Below are 24,816 nucleotides of genomic sequence, written 5' to 3' on the forward strand. Positions count from 1 at the left end.
GGTATCGTTATAGAAAGGTTAACTTCTCCTCTATTACAGTAAAATAATATGACCGGTTCTGTTGGCTCAAACCTCAAATGGAAATAGCCTGTTAAAACCACTTGCCAGAGAGGAAGAAGTGATTTCTCATATTTGTTGTTGTGAGTGGCAGGGGGAGGGGCTTGGTATGTGTGTAAACCAAAACCTGTCCAAAATAAACCCAATGCATTTCTATTGGCTTATTTTGGCCCTAAGCTTGTCGCCTGCCTTCCCTCCTTTGGAACATCAGGACTTAACATTAAGGCTTGCCCGCTTGTCCAGGGGCAAGTCAAAAAAATAAATACTTGAACAACCAGATTTCTGATGTCCGAATGGACAAGTAAAAAATCACAATCAAACAATTACTTCGATCAGAATTGGATCAGGCTGCCACAGTTCAAGGTTGACATTTTGAGTATATTGCCCATATATTTACTATAGCCTATTTCAATGAATATGTTGTTTTACACAAAGCAAGAGGACAATGTATACAGAGCTAAGTTTCACCAAAGCAGCACAAAATAGCTGGTCAGCATGATTATTATAATATATTTTTTTCCAGTTTTATAGCGGACACTCCGGTCTCATTGTTTGTTGTAGAAGCCCAAATGTTATATTTTCTCGAAATTAGTTATGAATGACTTGGCATATTAACACTAGAATGGCCACTGACATTTTGTACAATAAAAAAATCACCCCCTTCCCTGACTGTTCCTAAATGTTTGTATTTTACACTGCTTATTTGTCAGAATTTTGAAATCACAAACAAAGTATTTAGAGCCTTTTTACCTGTCCCCCCCGGCCCACACCTATTCCTAACTTAACCTGCCAACCCAATGTGCTGTAGGCTGTGGTACCCAGCCAGGGGCTAATTCGTCTCTCACTCCTCACTGAATGAATGACAAATAGATGAATGGGAGATCATTTTGCACCTTATTTCACAATTTAATTTAAATTAGGCATAACTGAATGATAAGGAGGGCGAAGAGGTTGATTTTAATTTAGAAAGACTATAGTGTAATAATGAGTGTATGCCTTCATCAGCAGCAAATAATTTGAAACGCGCCTTGGGGGTTGATACCATTCTCTTTTACATTTTACTTTGTAAAAATAAGCTGTTACAGGACTGTTTTAATTACTGTAACTCTTTAATAATATAATTTATTGTAAGGGAAACAAAAAACATGGTATGTGTTAGTGGGCCTTTAGAATAATGCAAAACATATCCTCGACTCTATCCAACTCTATCCAACTCTATCCATGCTTTCAGCACTTTACCACTCACGCGGCAGCATTGCTCTGGCTACTAAGCAAAAACTAGTAACATAATGAATTTAAGATTAAAAATATGCTATTTATTTATGCAATTCATCCTTTAAAATTGTTCATGCACTGGTGCTTTTGTTTAGGAATGCAGCAAATAATTTCACCTGTGCACCTGTCTGGTTATATTATTATCTTTGTTTCTACTTTGTCAAAAGCAACTGGAATTTATTAATTACTATAACTATTACTAATCACATCTACAAATAAAGTTTAACAAATTGATTACACTTATGTTTGTATTGTAAATTAAACGAAAATAGGCTTTTGGCCTACTTTTCTTTTGTATGACTTAGAGTCAAAGACATGTTTTGTATAATTATACAATCTCAATTTTATTTCCACAAATATTTCTTCATGCAATTAATCCTTTATAATAGTTAATGCACTATTTATCCATCGTTCTCTTGCAGGTATTTTTAGGCTGAAAGGCCAAGCAGTTCTAGTGTTAAGCCACTTTTTCAGTTTAATGCATGCTAGATTTCTTCTGCTGCTCTGTTTCATTATCAAAAAATGAATGAATTTAATCGAGTTTTAGGCTCGCAAAGTTAGGTTGTTTTTGAATAACCCAAAAACATGGGAGGCCTAAGGTAATAATGAGAGCGAGAGAGAAGAAACTATAGCAAGGTATACATTTCAAATGAGAAATTTGAATAAACCTTAGTTGAGCAATGCATTAACTTCTTTGAGATAGGGGGCGCTCTTTTAATTTTTGGATAAAAAACGTTCCCGTTTAATACGGAGATATTTTGTCACGAAAAGATGCTCGACTATGCATGTAATTGACAGCTTTGGAAAGAAAAAACTCTGACGTTTCCAAAACTGCAAAGATATTATCTGTGAGTGCCCCAGAACTAATGCTACAGGCGAAACCAAGATGAAGTTTCAGACAGGAAATGCCCCAGATTCTGAAGGCACTGTGTTCCAATGTCTCCTTATATGGCTGTGAATGCGCCAGGAATGAGCCTGCCCTTTCTGTCGTTTCTCCAAGGTGTCTGCAGCATTGTGACGTATTTGTAGGCATATCATTGGAAGATTGACCATAAGAGACTACATTTACCAGGTGTCCGCCCGGTGTCCTGTGTCGAAATTATTGCGTAATCTCTAGGTCCATGCGCGTTCCATTTCTTCAGAAGAGAAAGTCAACTACCACGAAGGATTTATCATCGATAGATATGTGAAAAACACCTTGAGGATTGATTCTAAACATCGTTTGCCATGTTTCTGTCGATATTATGGAGTTAATTTGGAAAAAAGTTCGCGTTTTAATGACCTAATTTTAGTTTTTTTTCTTACCCAAACGTGATGAAGAAAACGGAGCGATTTGTCAACACAAATAATCTTTTTGTAAAAACTGAACATTGGCTATCTAACTGAGAGTCTCCTCATTGAAAACATCTGAAGTTCTTCAAAGGTAAATTATTTTATTTGAATGCTTTTCTGGTTTTTGTGAAAATGTTGCCTGCTGAATGCTAATGCTAAATGCTACACTAAATGCTACGCTAGCTATCAATACTTTTACACAAATGCTTGTTTTGCTATGGTTGAGAAGCATATTTTGAAAATCTGAGATTACAGTGTTGTTAACAAAAGGCTAAGCTTGAGAGCTAGCATATTGATTTCATTTCATTTGCGATTTTCATGAATAGTTAACGTTGCGTTATGGTAATGGGCTTGAGGCTGTAGTCACGATCCCGGATCCGGGATGGCTCGACGCAAGAAGTTAAAAGACAAATGATGCATGCATGCGAGGCTAGAAAAAAAATAATTCTTTGCCATTATGAACCAAACAAACAAAATCCTCATCCTACTAACTGAAATATCATAAAAGCATTAAAACAAATTAAAGTTATGAAGAATATTTTCTAGGAATGCACGATATATCGGTGAACATATCGGAATCGGACGATATTAACTAAAAATGGCAACATCGATATCGGCCCGATGTCTGTCTAGTTTAACACCGACGTGCAAAACCGATGTCAAAGCCGACGGGCATACCTATATAACGTAGGTACATGACGTAATGACGCCACGTAAAATGTTGCGCTACACGTGCAACACAGCATTCCTAACCTAGTCCACAATGTCAACAAAGTCAAGCAGTCATTTGATAGAGTAAGAACATTTCAACGACGACAACTCAAAGGCGAAATCCATTAACGGCAAGATAATGGTATTCATTGCCCTTGACAGTCAACCGCGTTTTCTGTTGTGGATGATGTTGGCTTTCGCGACTGGTCGAGCACCAGTACACACAACCAAGTACACATTTTTTTCAGATGTTGCCCTTCCAGAGTTACACAGTAATAGCGTCACTGCTATTAGCTTCACAACATGCTATGGAACGCCGTTTGTGTTTTTGTGTGTCAAAAACGATGCACGTCAAATAACACTTTTTGACAAATACACTATTTGACACGTTAAATAAGCTTTTAATTTGACATGTCAAATAACACAGTTTTATTGTAGAATGTTATGTGTTTTAAATGTGCACATGCAAGCCAAGCACCCACCATTACTATCAGTAGCACTGCCAAAGCTGTACAAAAAAGTCTGCAAACACTGGCCATGAACGATGTGTTTACAGTACCGCGTTAGTAATAAAGCATTATTTGTTCGACCGCAACTTCTGGGGTAGCTAGCTAGCTATAGATTGGTACCTAGCTTGCACCAACCAGCCTGAAAACAATAAACAGTAGAAACTGCAGTCATTTTCATTATAGCAATGATTTAGGAATCCTTGTGAGTAAGTATTATAACTTCAGTTAAATAAAATAAATAGCTAGCCAGCTACTTAAGCCTGTTGCCCAAAGCTAATGTTATAAGCAGCCTGCTAGCTTCATCTGGCTAGTCAGGCTCGACCGGACCGGGTTATGTGTTGTGAAGCTAGCCACGATAAGGATTAGGCACAATAGTGGAGTTTGCGGTTTGCCTTCAAAATAAAAGTACCTCTTTGAAAGTGATGCAGACTAGATAATGTTAAACAAGGTTGGAATGTGAAGCAATGAAATGGGGAATCAGTCTAATCGGTGACACCCACCGAAAACAACTGTGAAGAGTTAACACAAATATTAGCATTGTAGCTCTTATTGAGGGACTGTGAATGTGTGAAATCACCTCCCCAGTCAGGTCATTGTGTGTATTGATATTTGTATTACACTGTACAGCTTTACCCCATTTAATTGATCCCCAATCTGTAGGTAAAGCTGTACAGTGCAATATGAATGTCAATATGTGCCTGTACTGTGCCCCTGCCCTCTCTGTCCCTAGCTAGCTTGCTATGAAAGATGCAAGTATCTGTGTTCTCGGAAATATGCTCCAAAAATAATTAATCTTAGGAGTCTATTCCGAGTGGAATGAAATCCTGACACTCAGAAATGAGAGTCGAGGAATCAATTATTTTGGAGTTGACTCTACACCACTACATCATCATCATTAACACTGCTGGGAAAATTGCAGAGAAAGGAAAGCAACAACAGCAAAGTCCTGTATGGCAATACTTTGAGAAGCGAATTGAGAAGGAAATGCAAACTTTGCATTTGGAATTTAGGTACGTTAATGGTAACACGTGCTTAACCATCTGAAAGGGATGAGACGCAAATCATTGCTGGCAGCAGCACAGCTGCATTGTGAATTTATACGGAAAACCGATGGCTTTTTTTAACCGGGGTCTCAAACCTAAAGGGCTTTCAAACCATGAGAAAACAAGATTCTCTGGTCTGATGAAACCAAGATTGAACTTTTTGGCATGAACGCTTAGCATCACGTCTGGTGGAACCCTGGTACCATCCCTACTGTGAAACATGGTGGCAGCATCATGCTATCGGGATGTTTTTCAGCGGCAGGGACTTTCAGGGTTGAGGGAAAGCTGAACAGAACAAGTACATAGATCCTTGATGAAAACCTGCACCAGAGCGCTCAGGACCTCAGACTGGGGCAAATGTTCACCTTCCAACAGGACAACGACCCTAAGCACACAGCCAGAGCCCAGACTTAAACCAGATCAAGCATCTCTGTAGAGACCTGAAAATAGCTGGGAAACGACGCTCCCCATCCAACCTGACAGAGCTTGAAAGGATCTGCAGAGAAGAATGGGAGAAACTCCCCAAAAACAGGTGAGCCAAGCTTGTAGCGTCATACCCAAGAGACCGCATTCAACCATGGAAAGATGTCTGGGAATATGGCTGAATATAAACAGTGTAGTTATTCCCTCCGCAAGGCAATCAAACAAGCAAAATATCTGAATAGGGACAAAGTGGAGTCGCAATTCAACGGCTCAGACACGAGACATATGTGGTAGGGTCTACAGGCAATTACGGACTACAAAAAGAAAACCAGCCACGTCACGGATACCGACGTCTTGCTTCCAGACAAACTAAACATCTTCTTTGCCTTCTTTGAGGATAATACAGTGCCACCGACGCGGCCCACTACCAAGGCCCCTCCTCCGTGGCCGAAGTGTTAACGTGTTAACCCTCGCAAGGCTGCTGGCCCAGACGGCATCCCTAGCCGCGTCCTCAGAGCATGCAAAGACCAGCTGGCTGGTGTGTTTACGGACATATTCAATCGCTGCCTATCCCAGTCTGCTGTCCCCACATGCTTCAAGATGACCACCCTTGTTTCTGTACCCAAGAAGGCAAAGATGACTGAACTAAGTTACTATCGTCCCGTAGCACTCACTTCTGTCATGAAGTGCTTGGAGAGACTAGTCAAGGATCATATCACCTCCAGACTTACCTGCCACCCTAGACCCACTTCAGTTTGCATACCACAACAGGTCCATAGATGATGCAATTGCCATCGCTATCATTGGCCACTTTAATAAATGGATCACTAGTCACTTTAATGACACTTTAATTTACATATCTTGCATTTCTCATCTCATATGTTTCTACTGTATTTTATACCATGTATTGCATCTTGCCTATGCCGCTCGGCCATCGCTCATGCGTATAAATATATGTACATATTCTTATTCCATCCCATTACATTTGTATGTATAAGGTAGTTGTTGTGAAATTGTTAGATTACTTGTTAGATATGACTGCACTGTCGGAACTGGAAGCACAAGCATTTCGCTACACTCGCATTAACATTTGCTAACCATGTGTATGTGACCAATAATTTTTTGGGGTGGCACAGCTAGCACTGCGTTGCAGTGCCCTAGACCACTGCGCCACCCGGGACGCCCCGTGACCAATGCATTTTGATTTGGACTTTAGGCTGTAATCACTGCCAAACATGCTTCAACAAAGTACTGAGTAAAGGGTCTGAATACTTGATAAAATGATATATTTCAGTTATTTTTTATTTGTTTTTGCTTTTTCATTATGGGGTATTGTGTGTAGATTGATTGCGGGAATTATTTTGGGGTATAAGGTTGTAACATAACAAAATGTGGAAAAAGTCAAGTGGTCTGAATACTTTCCGAATGCGCAGTAATAGAATTCGATGCACACTTTTCCACAATGCATTGGAAGAGGTGTGTTGCGAGTGATAGGCCCTAGTTCTCTTCAAGTAGCCAAACTTAATTGGGGAGATACCCGAAGCTTCTACCGTGGTGTTCAAATGTAGGCTAAGTAGCTTTTGTTCTCTTTAAAATGATCACGAGTATTGCATCACAGGCTAGCTTCATCTTTGAAAACAGAAGTGTTATTTTCTGTTTTCTCACTGAAAAGTATTGTTCTCTTGTCAGAGCTTTAAAACTAAATACTAAAACATCTTTTGATTTCTGAATGTGTCGGCACCAGGGACTCGGGATGTGGCTGCGTTATTGATGTCATGTTAATCAGGCGTATGGATTGTTTTAGTTTGGTACGTTAATCTACCTATTTAATTTATGGATCAAGCCTTTGCAGTCGTTCTGATCTTGTTTCCAATGATCAGTGCTTTACTTTTTTATTAAGTTGCAACCTGGCGTTTCTGAATTTGCGATGCACCTGACTATCAACATTTTTCTGTGCAATAGCGTTTTGATTTTAATATTTGAAAAGTTTGTGTGTGTGTGTGTGTGTGTGTACTAGGCTTTGATTTAATTAATATGTTGTAGCAGTTTGGTTTCACTAATAAATATGTTGAAATGGAACCAAATAATCTGTTTCTGTCTTCTATCCTATTTTTAAAAAATGACTGATGGGATTCATGGTCTGCTACGTTATAGGTCAAATGTGTAATTATGCCTATAACTCCATTCCTATTCTATTCAAAGTTTTAGAGAAATTAATCAAATTGGAAATGAGCTATTTTCAGGCTGCTTAGTGCGATGCATGTCTGTTGAATTTGGAAAACTCCACCCACACCCGGCCGTGCCGCAACTAGGAGCCGCTACTCCGTGATGTATTGTTGTCTCTACCTTTTTGCCCTTTGCTGTTGTCTGTGCCCATTAATGTTTGTACCATGTTTTGTGTTGCTACCATGCTGTGTTGTTATATGTTGCCGCCTTGCTATGTTGTTGTCTTATAGGTCTCTCTCTTTATGTAGTGTTGTGTTGTCTCTCTTGTCGTGATGCATGTTTTGTCCTATATATATATTTTTTTATCCCTGTCCCCGCAGGAGGCTTTTTTTTCCCTTTTGGTAGGCTGTCATTGTAAATAAGAATTTGTTCTTAACTGACTTGCCTAGTTAAATAAAGTAAAATACTGCAGTGCAGGCCGTGGCATACTGTATCATTTTTACTAAACTGTACGTGCTAAATAGTGTGCAACAATGAGTAAATGGTATAGGTATTCGGACACAGCCAATGTCTTTAGGGAGGTAGCATGGGGGAAACATTGACCTGGCTGCAGTTGTGGCGATCGACAACTCAGAAGGCTGTATTGATTCATAGGGAATTTGATTGCAGGCAGCTTCTGTGTGGTCGACAGAGTTGGCTTGCATGCAAGTACACTGCAGCACGTCACTAGGGGCTGCGTGTGCGTGCCGCTGTGCGTTTGTGTGTGTGTGTGTGTGCAGTTGCTAGTACATGGGATACCTAGAGCCATGAAGCCTCAGAACAGTGTGCCGGCAGCTTTGTGGTTCTGGAAACAGGAGCCTGGATGGATTTGACAGGGATAGTGACAGACCGAAGTCATGGAAGGAAGTGGTATGGAGGAATATTATTTTATCTCAGACAAAAAGCCATGGTCTTTTTGGTCTTTTTCAGTTTTTGCGCTGCCAGTTTGGCGCTGCCTTGCCCATTGTTTGCAAACTGGTGAACGTTCTATGAGTGGGTTAAGACCTCAGCGTGCTTCAGTTCGGCTGGCGCCTAGTTGAGCTTGGCTAGGCGAACCGAATGATTGTACTCGTACCTTTGCTTGAAAAATGTGAAAAAAGTGACAATAAAATCTGTCATTCATTTTGCCGTTTTTGCCCGAGGAGATCTTAGTCACGCAATTTTGCATCTGACTTGGATGTTTGTGCAGTTTTTCTCAAGTGAAAACATTTGCACGAGGACGAGTCATCTCTCATTGAATAACCACAGGCACTTCATTGAGGAATCCCTACTGTTGACCAATCGCTGACGATGGGGCGTAGACTTCGGCTACTGACTTCTGCTTGCCTGGTGAAAAATATAGTGTGCCTGAACATCCGGAAAAACCCTTGCCGAAGTCCAAAACGAACAAAAACGTCACTAAATGTCGTCATAATATGTGCACAAACTGTTTTGTCTGGAAAGCATGTGGACACCTTTAGCAGGTGTCATTTACATCATAAGTGCAGTGGTTCTTCCTTTAAAAGTTGCAGCGTACTGTACCACAGCTTGTGTGGTGCCGCAAAATTCTATGGCACGTTATTTACGTGCCAACCACTGGTACCATTAATGTTAGTTAGTGCTAGTTTGACCACCAGAGGCCATCTTTGAGAAGCATTTGATAGCCTTCATTAGTTGTTGAACTAGAGAATTGAAAACTTTTTTTGTAAGAACATTGTATATGGGACTGATTTTAAGAGATTTTGCTTAGTTAATTTGACTAATATTATGGTGTTTCTATTCCAAGAAAAACAAAAAACCCTCTGGATTTCCGTTAGGATGGAACAGAAAATATGGCGCTGTATAATGTGATGGTCGGGAGTAGGCTACAGTACTGGGCTATTTAGCTAAAGAATCCCCGTGTCGTGCGGGCACGTGGGAGACTGGTTCAATTCCCCGATGGGGAGGGGGGAGGAAGAAGTAGTCTGTCCTTTCTAAATAAGAAATTGTTCTTAACTGACTTGCCTAGTTAAATAAAGGTTACACTAAGAGCTTAACATGTATACACTAACCAAGACCTGAACAGAGACGCAGTCAAAATAAAACATCTCATTGATTCATCAAGACCAGTCCCCATGCTTGTCTCAGAGCAGTGAAAAACATTGTAGGCTATTGCTTCAAATCCTATTGCTTCTAACTTCAATATGATCTTTAAATAAGACCTACACTACTTTTAACAGCACATTACTCAACTCTAGTGAGATTCATGTCGCTTATGGTAGCTCTACAGTGTGTCAAAAAATATGACGTGACTCTCCACCAATAATTACATATAGATGATTGGATTATTGGAAGATTCTAAATACAAACCAAAAGAACGCCTCATGAGTCTCCCGGTGGCGGCCGGCATAGGTATCTGTAGCAACTCATTTTGCATTGCTATGCAGTGACTTAGACAACGGTGCCACTGGGGAGGCCCCTTCCACAAAGTATCAAAATACAGAGTCTCCAAAATGCCTCAAACCTTTTATAACTAAAGTGAGCAATTTGTAATCTGTATAAAGGCCAAAATAATAGTTGTGAAGGCCAAGACATTTATTTCTGTTTTTAGAGGGAGAGAAATGCTGGGCCAATTGTGCGCCATCCAATAGACTCCCAATCACGGTCGGATGTGATACAGAATAGGGGATACAGCTGGAGAACTGCAAGGCAATCCCATTGTGCGCCACTCGGGAGCCATTACCAATATGACCAATATATATTGTCCTGCTAATAACAGGGTTAATAATATATCTGTGAGAATATCCAAGGGGCTTTAATATAATTCTAAATTAATAATCGCTTTGTTTAAAAATAATATTTAGGAGATTTCGATTTTCGAAAAACGTGATCGGTCGGGCGTGGGCTACACTACTACAGTAAGAGTAAAATAATAAAAACCTTACTGTAACAACAGTTTTAGTAAGTAATACTGAAGTCGTGCATAATTATCAGGTTCTGTTTTAGGTTTATGTTGCCCATTCATTGTCAGTTAGACACAGTAGACCCAAAAGCATAATCAGTGCTCCCACTTGTAATCAACTCCCCCTTGCGCTGGTCTGGAGCAATGAAGTGGTGACACACAGTGTACCGTACTAAATCACAAATGACCTCTAAGTACCGCAGCATAGTCGCAAAACTTTTAGAGGAGCAACCACTGTACCATGGTATGTTTTCATGTCCTATTAATGACTTTCTGTCTAGGCTATATGAATTGTAGAAAACCCTTACAGTGCTCCTGGGCATTTTCTCTTCGCTCTCTCTAACTCACAAACTCTGGGACACCTTTTCACTTTGCAGAGGAAGGGTAACAATTCATTTTTATTTTTTTAGTACCCTTCCCCAGATCTGTGCCTCGACACAATCCTGTCTCGGAGCTCTACTGACAATTCCTTTGACCTCATGGCTTGATCTTTGCTCTAACATGCACTGTCAACTGTGGGACCTTCCAAATCATGTCCAATTAATTGAATTTACCACAGGTGGACGCCAATCAAGTTGTAGAAATATCTCAAGGAAGATCAATGGAAACAGGATGCACCTGAGCTCAATTTTGAATCTCATAGCAAAAGGTCTGAATACTTATGTAAATATGTTATTTCTGTTTTTTATTTTTAAATTTTCAAAGAAATCTAAACCTGTTTTCACTTTGTCATCATGGAGTATTGTGTGCAGAATAATTATTTAATCAACTTTAGAATAAGGCTCTAATGCAACAAAATGTGGAGGGGTCTGATTATTTTTCCGAATGCCCTGTATCAGGAGTTCACTTGCTATAGAATGAAGCACATGCAACCTTTACCGTCGATTCATTTCTTTCCAACTCTTTCTTTCCCCTCCTTGCCTTTTTTGACCTCACAATCACAAGGCAGGCAATACGCTTGACCTCCTCTTTTACGACAGACTGTTCACCTACTAATCTCACCCCCATCCAGGTCTCTGATCACTACTTTGTTTCCTTTTCTGTCTGCCTCTAGCTACTCAGCCCATAACCCAGATGGCCATGCCACATTGCAATCTTCGCTGTCTCTCTCCCACTACTCTTCTCCTCTTCTCTCCTCATCTATCTCCCGTCTGCTATATCCTTCCACCCCTTCGACCCTACTCTCCTTCCTTTCCGCGTCCTATGACTCGCACTGTCCCCTTTCCTCCCGGACGGCTCCGCTCTCCCCTCCTGGCTGAGTGACTGTTTGTGAGTTTACAGAACAGGGCTACAGGCGGCTGAGCGAAAGTTGAGAAAAACGAAACTTGCGATCAACCTTCCACTCCCTCTTCTCAACCTCTGTATGCGCTGCTAAAGCCACTTTCTATGGCTCTAAATTTCAAGCTTCTGCCTCCGAACCTAGGAAACGTTTTTCTTCCGTCTCCCTCCTTAATCCTCTACCCCCCCTCCTCCCGTTCTGCGGATGACTTTGTCAACCACTTTGAGAAGAAGGTTGACGACATCCTTTCCTCATTAACTCAGCCTATTGAGTCCGTTTGTCCCATTCACATAGAACTACCCTACGCCTTGACTTCTTTCTCCCCTCTCTCTCTCTCCAGATCCTGCTACTAGTGAGGTCCGGATGCCTGACAACTTGCCCGCTCGACCCCATCCCCTTCTCCCTTTTCCAGACCATCTCTGGAGACCTTTTCCCAATGCTTACTTCCCTCATCAACTCATCCCTGACCACTGGCTGTGTCCCCTCTGACTTCAAAATGGTCCAGAGTTGCTCCCCTTCTCAAGAAACCAACACTCGACCCCTCAACATCAAAAACTGACATCAAAAACGACAGACGATTATCCGTTCGTTATTTTCTTACCAAAAAAACGTGACACGTGCTGTCTGACCAACTCTCTCACTCAGAACGATCTTCTTGACCCTAAGCAGTCAGGTTTCAAGCTGGGTCATTCAACCGAGACTGCTCTTCTCTGTGTGTCGGAGGCTCTCCGCACTGCCAAAGCTGACTCTCTCCTCTGTTCTCATCCTCCTAGATCTCTATCTTCTGCCTTCGACACTGTGAACCATCAGATCCTCCTCTCCACCCTCTTAGGGCTAGGTGTCTCAGGCTATGCACACTCTTGGATTGCACCCTACCTGGCAGGCCGTTCCTACCAGGTGACATAGAGAGGATCTGTGTCTGCACCACATACTCTCACTACTGGTGTCCCCTAGGGCTCGGTTCTAAGCCCTCTCCTCTTTTCTCTATACACCAAGTCAATCTGCTCCATCATATTCTCACATGGTCTCTCCTATCATTGCTATGCGGATGACACTCAACTTCGTTTCTCCTTCCCCCCCTGCATGCCTGGCAGATATCTCAGCTTGGACGTCGGCCCTCAAGCTCAACCTCGACAAGATGGAGCTGCTCTACCTCCCTGGGAAGGCCTGCCCGATCCAAGACCTCTCCAACACTCCAGGGTGTCCCCCTCCCAGAGTGCAAAGAACCTTGGCCTGACCCTGGATAACACCCTGTCGTTCTCTGAAAACATGATAGCATTGACTTGCTCCTACAGGCTCATTCTCTACAACATCCATAGAGTACGACCCTACCTCACACAGGAAGCGGCGCAGGTCCTAATCCAGGCACTTGTCCTCTCCCGTCTGGACTACTGCAACTCGCTGTAGACTGGGCTCTCCGCTTGTGCCATCAAACCCCTGTAACTTAGGCTGCAGCCCGCCTGGTGTTGAACTTTCCCAAGTTCTCCCATGTCACCCCGCTTCCTCTGTACACTCCGCTGGCTTCCAGTCTCGCATCCACTGCAAGACCATGGTACTTGCCTACGGAGCAGCCAGAGGACCTGCCCCTCCCCACCTTCAGGCTATGCTGAAACCAGAGTTCCCCGTTCTGCCACCTCTGGTCTCATTACTTTTTCCCTTCTTACTAGATCTGGCTTTGCTGATAGCTACTTTATTGAGTAACAATTTACATAATATGACTGTGAGGTGTGGTTGTCCCACTTAGCTATCTTAAGATGAATGTGCTAACTGTAAGTCGCTCTGGATAAGAGTGTCTGCTAAATTACTAAAATGTAATGTTGTGTATGCTATTGCCTACTGCTATGGCCTAGCCTTATAGCAGGCCCTGTTCATACTGTATAGATCACTGTGTTGCTAACACCAGGTACTGCTAATGTCTATACATATTGCATACTATGCTAGTTCACTGCTAATGTACATAGTGTGATTACGGTGCTACGTCCTGCTCGCTAGCCCAGTGCTATTATCCGCTACATGCTAATCCGTAGTCATTTATATTGTGTTGCATAGCGGTGCTATTACTGTTAGCCTGTGCTACATGCCTCATTGCTATTAGCCTTTGCTGATGTGTAATAGATTCCCTGTTCTATTCCATTACAGAAAACCACTTCACTTTCATCTATTCCATCAGTCTACTTTCTATTGCCGAGTGTGTATGTGTGTCTGTTTGTTGTGTGGTAATAAATGTGTGTTCTGTACATCTGTCTCCTACTGGTCATTCACCCTTCTAACCCGAGGGCCCAGGCCGATTTGTACCTATAATTTAAACTTTTGAAACCTCCACTATTTGGTGGCACTCTTTTTCATGAAGGCTGAACCTGTGTGTTTTCCATCTCACAATCCTAAGAGCTCCATTCAAGGTGTGTGTGTGGAATTTGACTATCTGACCAAGGCTGTGTCCTAATGACAGTGGTTGGCCTTCTCTCTTTCGATGGTTCAACCAAGCCTGAGGACTGGAAAAAGCAGCTGTTGACCGATGTAGGCGATCGGGTAGCGTCTGTCGAATCAAATGCTAAATGGGGGAAATGCCAAATAGTCCCGCGAGCTGGCAACGAAAGAGTTACCACAGAGACTGCGTGTTTACGTTGCTGCTTCCCGCAGCTTGGTACAGACCCTGTTTCCGTGGCAACAGCCCTGATTCCAACTGGCGCTTGGGAGTCTGTTTCATTGACATTATCCTCATACCTGCATGAGGCAGGCTGCAAATAAACGCAGCGCGGCAGAAATTGCATGTCTAAGTCGTCCCATATACCCCTCCACATGTGCTCTGCCTTGGTTTATAAATAACATGTTGCTCAAAATGGGCCCGCGACGATATTAGCCCATATCACATAAATCGTGCCATATCTGCCTTCTCTACACACAATTCTCTGCTGGAAGTGCTCATTCAGTGCTCATGGATACAATTGGTGAAGCTATAAGAACATCATATTGTTGCTATATTAAAACTCTCTGACCTTATGTGTCCTTGAGTTTTAATGAATTCTGGGTCTGCTTTTGTATCTTTGTAGCTGTAAAAGTACACCTCTTGGCATGAGTCTTGACTAAAGTTATGGTTTCATGTGCTCATAATTTTGTAACAATATTAACACAAAAGCATTGAGGAACAGATTTAGTCAAATTGGGTCAGACTCCGACACCCTGGTGATGCATGCCGATTTCACCTGTGTGTTTGACCTTCACTAATGGATTGATTCATCTCGTGTACAGATGGCTATGCATGCCAAAATCATGTTTAATATTTGGACACGCCCATAACAAATAATGCCCCCCCCCCACAACGTCAGGGTTGTGCACATCTTTACTATATCACAGAATTGGTAGACCAGCGCAGGCCCTCTTGACTGACATCTTTCATTTCAACGGCTTGTCATAATGTGTCATGGGAAGGGTATAGATTTTATTTCTCCGTATAATTAACTGCATTATGACAACCCAGCAGTGCATTTGAGGAAGGGAGAGGGGAACATGGAAATGCAGAGGATTGAAGAAATTCAGAACCATAAAGGAATTCTGAGAATGGAATTAAATATTCCAGAGGATTTGCAGGCTTTGGGGTTTTAACCTCTAATTTGATACATGAACATTTGTCATGTGCCAAATTTTATTGAGAAAGACTACACTTAAAGAAAGCGCAGTGGTAAAATCTGGTGATTTAGTTATTTTTCTAAAGCCATTGTGTATTGATTCTGAACAATGACTGGATTTGCATTTGCAGTAAGCCCACAGTTGTGTTTACTCTCATTATGAGTGGAAGATGGAGGCATGACACCCATTTTATTATTTTATCTTGGGTATTTTCATTGAGTCATTAACACATCTTCTTGTTTTCTTCCAGATGTCTACCATCCACTTACTAAAGCACACTCCAGCTACAGCAGCCTCTACTGCCACTGACCAAAATGCACAAACTCCATTTCCCAGCGGACCTTTAGGCTCCAAGGACCAGATCAGGGTCCTAGGAGGCGGGCAGATCAATCACTGCATGTCCCACGCCAAGCACCCCAGGATGGGCGAGGCGGGAACTAGTTCAGGCAGCCTCAGCCCCTGCGCCCCCTCGTCACCCCTCAATAGCGAGGAGGACGATGGAGGAGGCGGGCGGCGGGCGAAGAAGAAGAAACGAAAGAAAAAAGACAAAAAGGGCGAGCCTGGTGCCGCCTGGCAGCACAAGGGCTCGGAGAAGGACAACAAACCAAAGAAAAAGAGGCAGCAGAAAGAAGGGAAGGAGCTGCTGCCATGCAAGTCTAAGGCGCCCAAGAAGTTGGAGGTCAAGGTGAAGGAGGTGAAGTCGCCAAAAGAGGCACCAAAAGAGGTGAAGAGAGGGAGGAAACCCAAGGTGCAGGCCCCGCCCCTGGCCAAGCCCCCTGCAGAATGCAAGAGCGCCCCATCTCCTCCCAGGCAGAGGGGCCGCAAACCCAGGTGAGGAGCTTTTTACCACTAGTGCTTTCACTCTGTTTCTCGATTGATGGGTCACAACCAGGTTCTCTTTGGGTGGGTTGTGGTTAAAGACATGGTTGTGTTTTTCTAGTGGGGCGTAATACAATTAAATTCATTTAGGTGGGTTATAACTCCATGTTTGGAAGTCAGACTCACTGCTGTAACTCTGCTTCATCTCCCCTCAGTTGGAGAGATTGGATTTTCCCCAAAGGGGTGATTTTTCCAGGTTGTACCATGTCCTTGAACTTTTGTTTTAGGTGATGTAGTCGTGGGAGTTGGGAGGTAATATTTGTCCGGTGCTAATATTTAGCAAAATTCTGTGGTCTGGTTGGAATTTCCATAGCAGAGTGAGGGGCATTTTCCTATCACTCTGCAGGATGGACAGATTTGAGAAATGAATACTGTGGGTAACCTTTTTTTAAACCTATGCACTCTTATCTACACACTAAAAAAAAAACATAACCAAGAAAAAAAAATGTCCCACTCATCCAGCTGTGGGTATTCTCTGCTAGTATAGCTGCTGAGATGTGAGGAGATAAGGCGGTAAACACACATTGCAGGCATGACCCACTGGTCAGCTGAGTACGGATTACAAACACTCCCTAGTTCCGACCATAGAAATAAAATGACTAGAATAGACATTCTCTAGTATTTATATGGTGCCAACCCTGCTGTGCCTCTACAGAGAGCAAGTCCTACAAGGGCCGGTACCAGTCGAGAAGAAGAAAAAGGGCAAGAGGAAAAGCGTGGCTGTCCTCCAGGAGGCTGGAGAGAGCGACGACGCGGCCTCCCTGTCCACGCTGGTCGTGGGGGGAGAGGAGAGCATCGACCCCCTTGATAACACTGTGAGGAACTGACTAACAGCATGAGGGCTGGGGGAAGGGCAGGATAGGCTGAGTGACACTTGCTTCTCTAAAACCTCACTATTACAATGTTTTTATGTAGTAGTGTACATTAGTATAGCTGTGTGTGTATAATTTGTGTAGCCTGTACTGTATTCTTAGATTTTCAGTTTACTTGAAAGTGGTGGTTTGTTTAACACCACAATCTACTTACTTATCATGCTGACACTCCCCAAGTAATACTTTTTATCAGAATACAGTATTTATCTACGTAGTACAGTAGCTATTGCTTGAATAGATTACACAAAGTTAACCCAAACCACCCCTCAACCACCCTCTTATCTTTTTTCTCTGGTAGAAGCGTCGCTCAGGGCGACAGGTGAAGCGCAGAAAGTACAACGAGGACCTGGACTTCAAGGTGGTAGATGATGACGGGGAGACCATCGCCGTGCTGGGGACAGGCCGTATCCCTGCCCTCAACGCTGCCACTCTTGCCTGGCAGGCTGAGGTAGCAATCTTGTTGTTTGTCTTTGGCCATGTCTGAATACTTGTAACTATGATCCTAATAGGCCTTTTGTGTATGCCAAAAAGTTTTTTTGTTACATTTTGAAAAACTAATTCAGACTTCCTCTAGTATGAATTCGTTGCACTATTGAGGAAGAGAATTGTCTTTTCGGACACACGTGTTTGACAACAGCTGATTATGTCATACTCATTTAGACTTTTCATCTAGTATGAATTCGCTGCGCTATTGACGAGGAGAATCATCCTTTGACAACAGCTGATTATCAGATAAGAGAAGGAGCTGTGCCAAAATGAATGAATGGAGGGGAACAACCCAATTGCGCATTAGATGATGACTTCTCATTGTGGATGACTGTATGTTTGTTGCTTTTTGCAGTGGTTCTTAAACCAGTCCTCGGGGACGCCCAGACATTCCATGTATTTGATCTATTCCAGAGCTAGCACACCTGATTCAACTTGCCAACTAATGATCAAGCCCTTGATGAGGTAGTTGAGGGGGTCCCCGAGGAGAGGTTTGAGAACTAGTAGCTTACCGCATACGATTTTACTAAATAGTATTTTTTTAGTATAGTTTATACATTTAGTAAGTAGTTGGCTGCAAAGATTTTGGACACAGCCACAGTCTCCTCTCCCCCTCTCTCTGCTGTGCCCAACTTCTGTCCCCCTCAGTAAGGCCAAACACACTCTTACGTAAGTAATCCCCTCTCTCCCCTCTGTCACAGGAGCCACCTGAAGATGAGGCAAACATCATTGAGAAAATCCTGTCGGTTCGAACTGCGAAGAAAGAGGTACACCGCCCGACACGTTTCCCCTATAACTATTTTCAGCAGTGGATGCCGAGATTTATTTTGTTGAACAACTGAAGGTCATTTCTGGTGACTTTAAAAAAGAAATGACATTCTACTCCAGTTTATCTTCCTTTGAAACTCTTCTGAAAATCATGGACAGTTTAATTGTATATCTTGAGCTCAATGACATCACCAGCCAGTTAATCTGTATATAAACCCAAAAAACGATTTAGCTAGCGTAACTTTACTGTATCTTAGCTAACAATTATTACATACATCTATTAATAAGGTTAGCTACACTTGCAGGATTACAAGCTAGCTAGCTACCTTGGAGGCTTCTCGGATGATCTGATGAGAATCTGAGCAAGATATGTGACTTGTCTCTCGGATCATAAACGAAGGTCTCTGCAAAAAATAATTATATTCAGTACCAGTTAAAAGTTTGGACACCTACTCATTAAAGTGTTTTTCTTTATTTGGACAATTTTCTACATTGTAGAATAATAGTGAAGACATCAAAACTATGAAATAACACATATGGAATTGTGTAGTAACAAAAAAAGTGTTAAACAAATCAAAATTTTATGTTTGAGATTCTTCAAAGTAGCGACCCTTTTCCGCTTTTCACACTCTTGGCATTTTCTCAACCAGCCTCGGGGTAGTCACTTGGAATGCATTTGAATTAACAGGTGTGCCTTGTTAATTTGTGGAATTTCTTTCCTCAATGCGTTTGAGCCAATTAGTTACTTTAAAACATGAAGGTCAGTCAAATGCGCAGTCGCAAAAACCATCAAGCGCTATGATGAAACTGGCTCTCATGAGGACCACCACAGAAAAAGAAGATCCAGACTTATCTCTGCTGTAGAGGATAAGTTCATTGGAGTTACCAGCCATTGGAGTTACCAGCAATTGAAGCCCAAATAAATGCAGAGTTAAAGTAACAGACACATCTCACATCTCACATCTCAATCAGCTGTTCAAAGGAGACTGCGTGAATCAGGCCTTCATGGTCGAATTGCTGCAAAGAAACCACTACTAAAGGACACCAATAAGAAGAAGATACTTGCTTGGTCCAAGAAACGCGAGCAATGGATATTAGACCGGTGGAAGTCTGTCTTTGGTCTGATTCATCCAAATTTGAGATTTTTGGTTCCTACCACCGTGTCTTTGTTAGATGCAGAGTAGGTGAATGGATCTCCACATGTGTGGTTTCTACCGTGAAGAAAGGAGGAGGTGTGATGGTGTGGGGGTGCTTTGCTGGTGACACTGTCGTGATTTATTTAGAATTCAAGGCACACTTAACCAGCAAGGCTACCACAGCATTCTGCAGCGATACGCCATCCCATCTGGTTTTCTCTTAGTGGGACTATCGTTTTTTTTAACAGGACAATGACCCAACCCACCTCCAGGCAGTGTAAGGGCTATTCAACCGATAAGGGGAGAGATGCATCAGATGACCTGGCCTATACAATCACCTGACCTCAATCCAATTGAGATGGTTTGGGATGAGTTGGACCGCAGAGTGAAGGAAAAGCAGCCAACAAGTGCTCAGCATATGTGGGAACTCCTTCAAGACTGTTGGAAAAGCATTCCTCATGAAGCTGGTTGAGAGCATGCTAAGAGTGTGCAAAGCTGTCATCAAGGATTTAATGCTTTTTTGGTTACTTCATGATACCATATGTGTTATTTCATAGTTTTAATGTCTTCACTATTATTCTACAATGTAAAAAAAAAAAAAAAGAAGAAAAATAATGAAAAACTCTAGAATGAGTAGGTGTGTCCAAACTTTTGACTGGTTGTGTGTGTGTGTGTGTGTGTGTGTGTGTGTGTGTGTGTGTGTGTGTGTGTGTGTGTGTGTGTGTGTGTGTGTGTGTGTGTGTGTGTGTGTGTGTGTATTTATGTATCACACTCTAACAACAAGGTACCTGTGGATTAGCAACATGTTTGTATACTTTAGTTGATGTTTTAGTTTTTCTATATTGTTTTCTCTTTTCTTTCCAGGCATCCCCTGAGGAGACACCTGAGGAGTCAGAGGAGTTCTATGTCAAGTACAGAAATTTGTAAGTGTGCTTAGCAAGGTGGAAAGTGACAGTGGTTATCTGATAACAGATATTCTGTAGCATCAAATAGTCCCAATTCCCTTTGAAGAATTCTTTGTGTATGACATATTATGATGGTATTGCTCTCGAGAGGTTTTCAAAGCTGCGCCCAATCAAAAGGAGGATTTTCTCATGTTGATCTATGTTATACGATGTATTTCCATGTTCTTAAAATCGTACATGTTGTTAAGATACTATGGCCTGTGGGATTGCTTCTTAAATGGTGGACTAGTTTAATTTAGTGCATTGTGTACACACTACTTGAGATGCTTTTCCCCTTGAATTTATAACGTGAACCCCCCTTTACTCTTGCTCACAGCTCCTACCTGCATTGTAAGTGGGCAACCTTAGAGGATTTGGAGAAGGACCCTCGCATACACCAAAAAATCAAGCGCTTCAGGACTAAGCAGGCCCAAATGAAGCACATATTTGTTGAGGTGAGCCTACTCACATCTCACATTTTTCAGAATTTTTGGGGGGGATATTTTTTGTTTGTATATAAAAATGTACTGTTGGCTGCTCTGGGACAGTTTTTTTATTTGTGGTTGTGTACATTTTGTACTTTGCATAAAACATGTATAGCTATGTAAAGTATCACATGAAACACATTTATATTGATTGACGTCTACTCCTCCATGTAGCCTGATGAAGACCTCTTTAACCCTGACTACATAGAGGTGGATCGAATTCTGGAGGTGGCCATCACTACAGACACAGAGACAGGAGAGGTGAGACAGGGAAAGCCAGTTACTCACCACCAATGACCTTTTTTATGCAAGCGTGTGTGTGTGTGTGCTTCAGTCAGTGTATCTGACTCACTGGCTACATTCTGTATGTATCCGTGTCTGACTGACTCATTGACTGACTGTCACTCTATATCCGTGTGCGTGTATGTTTACAGGAGGTGACACACTACCTAGTGAAATGGTGCTCCCTGTCTTATGAGGAGGCTACATGGGAGCTTCAAGAGGACGTGGACCCGGGGAAGATTCGGGAGTTCGAGGAGATCAAGAGGATCCCTGAATACAAATTTGTGGTGAGTGTAATTAGAAAGTCCCTCCCGTGTAATCTACACAATGTAGATTACTGGTTCAGTCGACTTCTCTGTGTGTGTGTGTGTGTGTGTGGCTCTTATTTGAGATGGATAGTCATCCTTGTGTGTGTGAGTGTGTGTGGCTCTTATTTGAGTTGGATAGTCATCCCTGTGTGTGTGTGGCTCTTATTTGAGTTGGATAGTCATCCCTGTGTGTGTGTGGCTCTTATTTGAGATGGACAGTCATCCCTGTGTGTGTGTGTGTGTGTGTGTGTGTGTGTGTGTGTGTGTGTGTGTGTGTGTGTGTGTGTGTGTGTGTGTGTGTGTGTGTGTGTGTGTGTGTGTGTGTGTGTGTGTGTGTGTGTGTGTGCGCGCTCTGAGCAGGAGAGACCGCAGCCAGACAAGTGGCAGAAGCTGGACAAGTCCAAAGACTACCGAAATGGGAATCAGCTGAGAGAGTACCAGCTGGAAGGCATGAACTGGCTGCTCTTCAACTGGTACAACAGGTAGGACGCCTATCCCCCTCTTCCTCCTCAAAATCTTGACGTAGTCCCAGTGGGGACATGTATAGTAGACTTGCTGTCTTGTCTTAAAGGGATACTTTGTGATTTTAGCTTCTCCAGAGTCAGATGAACTCATGGATACCATTTTTATGCCTCTGCATCCAGTATGATGGAAGTAGTAGAACTGTAGTATTTTTGACTTACATTGAGTACGTAGTATGCCTATTGGTCCTAGTGTGGATATAAATTCACCAACAAAAAAAACCGTCATCATTGTCAACTGCGTTTATTTTTAGCAGCCTTAACATGTGTAAATATTTGTATGAAAATAACAAGATTCAACAACTGAGACATAAACTGTACATGTTCCACAGACATGTGACTAACAGAAATAGAATAATGTGTCCCTGAACAAAGGGGGTTCAAAAGTAACAGTCAGTATCTGGTGTGGCCACCAGCTGCATTAAGTACTGCAGTGCATCTCTTCTTCATGGACTGCACCAGATTTGTCTGTTCTTGCTGTGAGATGTTACCCCACTCTTCCACCAAGGCACCTGCAAGTTCCCAGACATTTCTGGGGGGAATGGCCCTAGCCCTCACCCTCTGATCCAACAGGTCCCAGACGTGCTCAATGGGATTGAGATCCGGGCTCTTTGCTGGCCATGGCAGAACACTGACATTCCTGTCTTGCAGGAAATCAGGCACAGAACAAGCAGTATGGCATTGTCATGCTGGAGGGTCATGTCAGGATGAGCCTGCAGGAAGGGTACCACATGAGGGAGCAGGATGTCTTCCCTGTAATGCACAGCGTTGAGATTGCCTGCAATGACAACAAGCTCAGTCCGATGATGCTGTGACACACTGCCCCAGACCATGGCGGAACCTCCACCTCCAAATCAATCCCGCTCCAGAGTACAAGCCTCGGTGTAAAGCTCATTCCTTCGACGATAACCGCGAATCCGACCATCACCCCTGGTGAGCCAAAACCACGACTCGTCAGTGAAGAGCACTTTTTGCCAGTCCTGTCTGGTCCAGCGACGGTGGGTTTGTGTCCATAGGCAAAGTAGTTGCCGGTGATGTCTGGTGAGGACCTGCAACAGGCCTACAAGCCCTCAGTCCAGCCTCTCTCAGCCTATTGCGGACAGTCTGAGCACCGACGGAGGGATTGTGCGTTCCTGGTGGAACTCAGGCAGTTGTTGTTGCCATCCTGTACCTGTCCCGCAGGTGTGATGCTCGGATGTACTGATCCTGTGTAGGTGTTGTTACACGTGGTTTGCCACTGCGAGGACGATCAGCTGTCCGTCCTTTCTCCCTGTAGCTAGGTATTAGGCGTCTCACAGTACGGACATTGCAATTTATTGCCCTGACCACATCTGCAGTCCTCATGCCTCTTTGCAGCATGCCTAAGGCACGTTCACGCAGATGAGCAGGGACCCTGGGCATCTTTATTTTGGTGTTTTTCAGAGTCAGTAGTAAGGCCTCTTTAGTGTCCTAAGTTTTCATAACTGTGACCTTAATTGCCTACCGTCTGTAAGCTGTTAGTGTCTTAACGACTGTTCCACAGGTGCATGTTCATTAATTGTTTATGGTTCATTGGCCAGGTCGCAGTTGCAAATGAGAACTTGTTCTCAACTAGCCTACCTGGTTAAATAAAGGTGAAATAATTTTTTTTTTTTTTTTAAATTGAACAAGAATGGGAAACAGTGTTTAAACACTTTACAACACTTTACGTATTATCTTTGAAAGACAGGGTCCTGAAAAGGGGCCGTTTTTTTTGTTGCTGAGTTTAGTTAGCGAGCTAAATGTTCCCAGATGTCGTACTAAATTCGCCAAAGTACGAAGTATACAAGCTGTGGACACTGCTTTTCTGCAATTGTTCAGAAAATTAAAAAAATATTCAGAAAATGAGCATAGCTTCACAACGTTTTCAGATTTAAAGAAAAGGGCAGAAAATCTGCAGCTGAAGTCCGACTAGAGCGGATACAAATTCTAATGCGTAAATTTAAACAAACAAGACATTTGAAAGGACTTTTCTTTTACTTTGATACGTATATTTGAGCAATTACATTTACTTTTGATATTTAAGTATATTTCAAACCAAATACTTTATTTATTTACGGATAGCCAGGGGCACACTCCAACACTCATCATGTACAAACAAAGCATGTGTGTTTATTGAGTCCACCAGATCAGAGGCAGTTGGGATGACCAGCAATGTTCTCTTGATAAGTGCGTGAATTGAACCATTTTCGTGTCCTGCTAAGAATTCAAAATGTAAAGAGTACTTTTGGGTGTCAGGGAGTTCATTATTTTCTTTAGGAATGTAGTGAAGTAAACGTAGTTAAAAATATAAATAGTGAAGTACAGATACCCCCAATAATGACTTGGAATATTATTTTTTACTGAAGTACTTTACACCACTGACTGGCCCTGAATAAAATAAGTTGCGTCGTGTTTCGACCAAGGCAATTCCTGTAAAGGCATATTGCTGTTTTCCCTGATCAAGTGTGGTAACCTGTGATATTTTTTTTGTCCACATAAATGACTAGGGTAAGTTGTTAAGGTGAAACTCACTTGACTGTCTTGCAATGTTGAACACAATTTAACTTGCAATTGTGCTTCCTGCCACACGCCGTTCTGCATGTCTCTTTCATTGCTGCAAAATGTTTAGAAATAACTTTTTATTGCCCAGAACTGTAATAAGTCTTAGGAGTTTTTTTTTACCATGTTGCCTACATATTGAAAAGTGTCTAAGAACCTGGAGTGAATTTCATTACTCAAAAGAAAGGCTACAAC

At 42.4% G+C, this 24,816-nt stretch overlaps 1 protein-coding gene across 8 annotated transcripts in view; it reads left to right on the forward strand.

Moving 5' to 3' along the window:
* chd6 (chromodomain helicase DNA binding protein 6) overlaps nucleotides 1-24,816 on the forward strand; it is a 109,637-nt gene that overhangs the window by 14,318 nt on the left and 70,503 nt on the right. For all 8 annotated transcript variants that reach the window (XM_035778483.2, XM_035778482.2, XM_035778484.2 and 5 more), the window contains exons 3-11: nucleotides 15,632-16,212; nucleotides 16,916-17,075; nucleotides 17,431-17,580; nucleotides 18,320-18,385; nucleotides 20,387-20,445; nucleotides 20,804-20,921; nucleotides 21,126-21,212; nucleotides 21,386-21,520; nucleotides 21,902-22,023. In XM_035778483.2, coding sequence (XP_035634376.1) covers nucleotides 15,632-16,212; nucleotides 16,916-17,075; nucleotides 17,431-17,580; nucleotides 18,320-18,385; nucleotides 20,387-20,445; nucleotides 20,804-20,921; nucleotides 21,126-21,212; nucleotides 21,386-21,520; nucleotides 21,902-22,023 — 1,478 coding nt within the window. The remainder of the gene's footprint in view (nucleotides 1-15,631; nucleotides 16,213-16,915; nucleotides 17,076-17,430; nucleotides 17,581-18,319; nucleotides 18,386-20,386; nucleotides 20,446-20,803; nucleotides 20,922-21,125; nucleotides 21,213-21,385; nucleotides 21,521-21,901; nucleotides 22,024-24,816) is intronic.

The sequence above is a fragment of the Oncorhynchus keta genome, chromosome 10 (genome assembly GCF_023373465.1).
Source record: "Oncorhynchus keta strain PuntledgeMale-10-30-2019 chromosome 10, Oket_V2, whole genome shotgun sequence".
Lineage (NCBI taxonomy): Eukaryota > Metazoa > Chordata > Actinopteri > Salmoniformes > Salmonidae > Oncorhynchus > Oncorhynchus keta.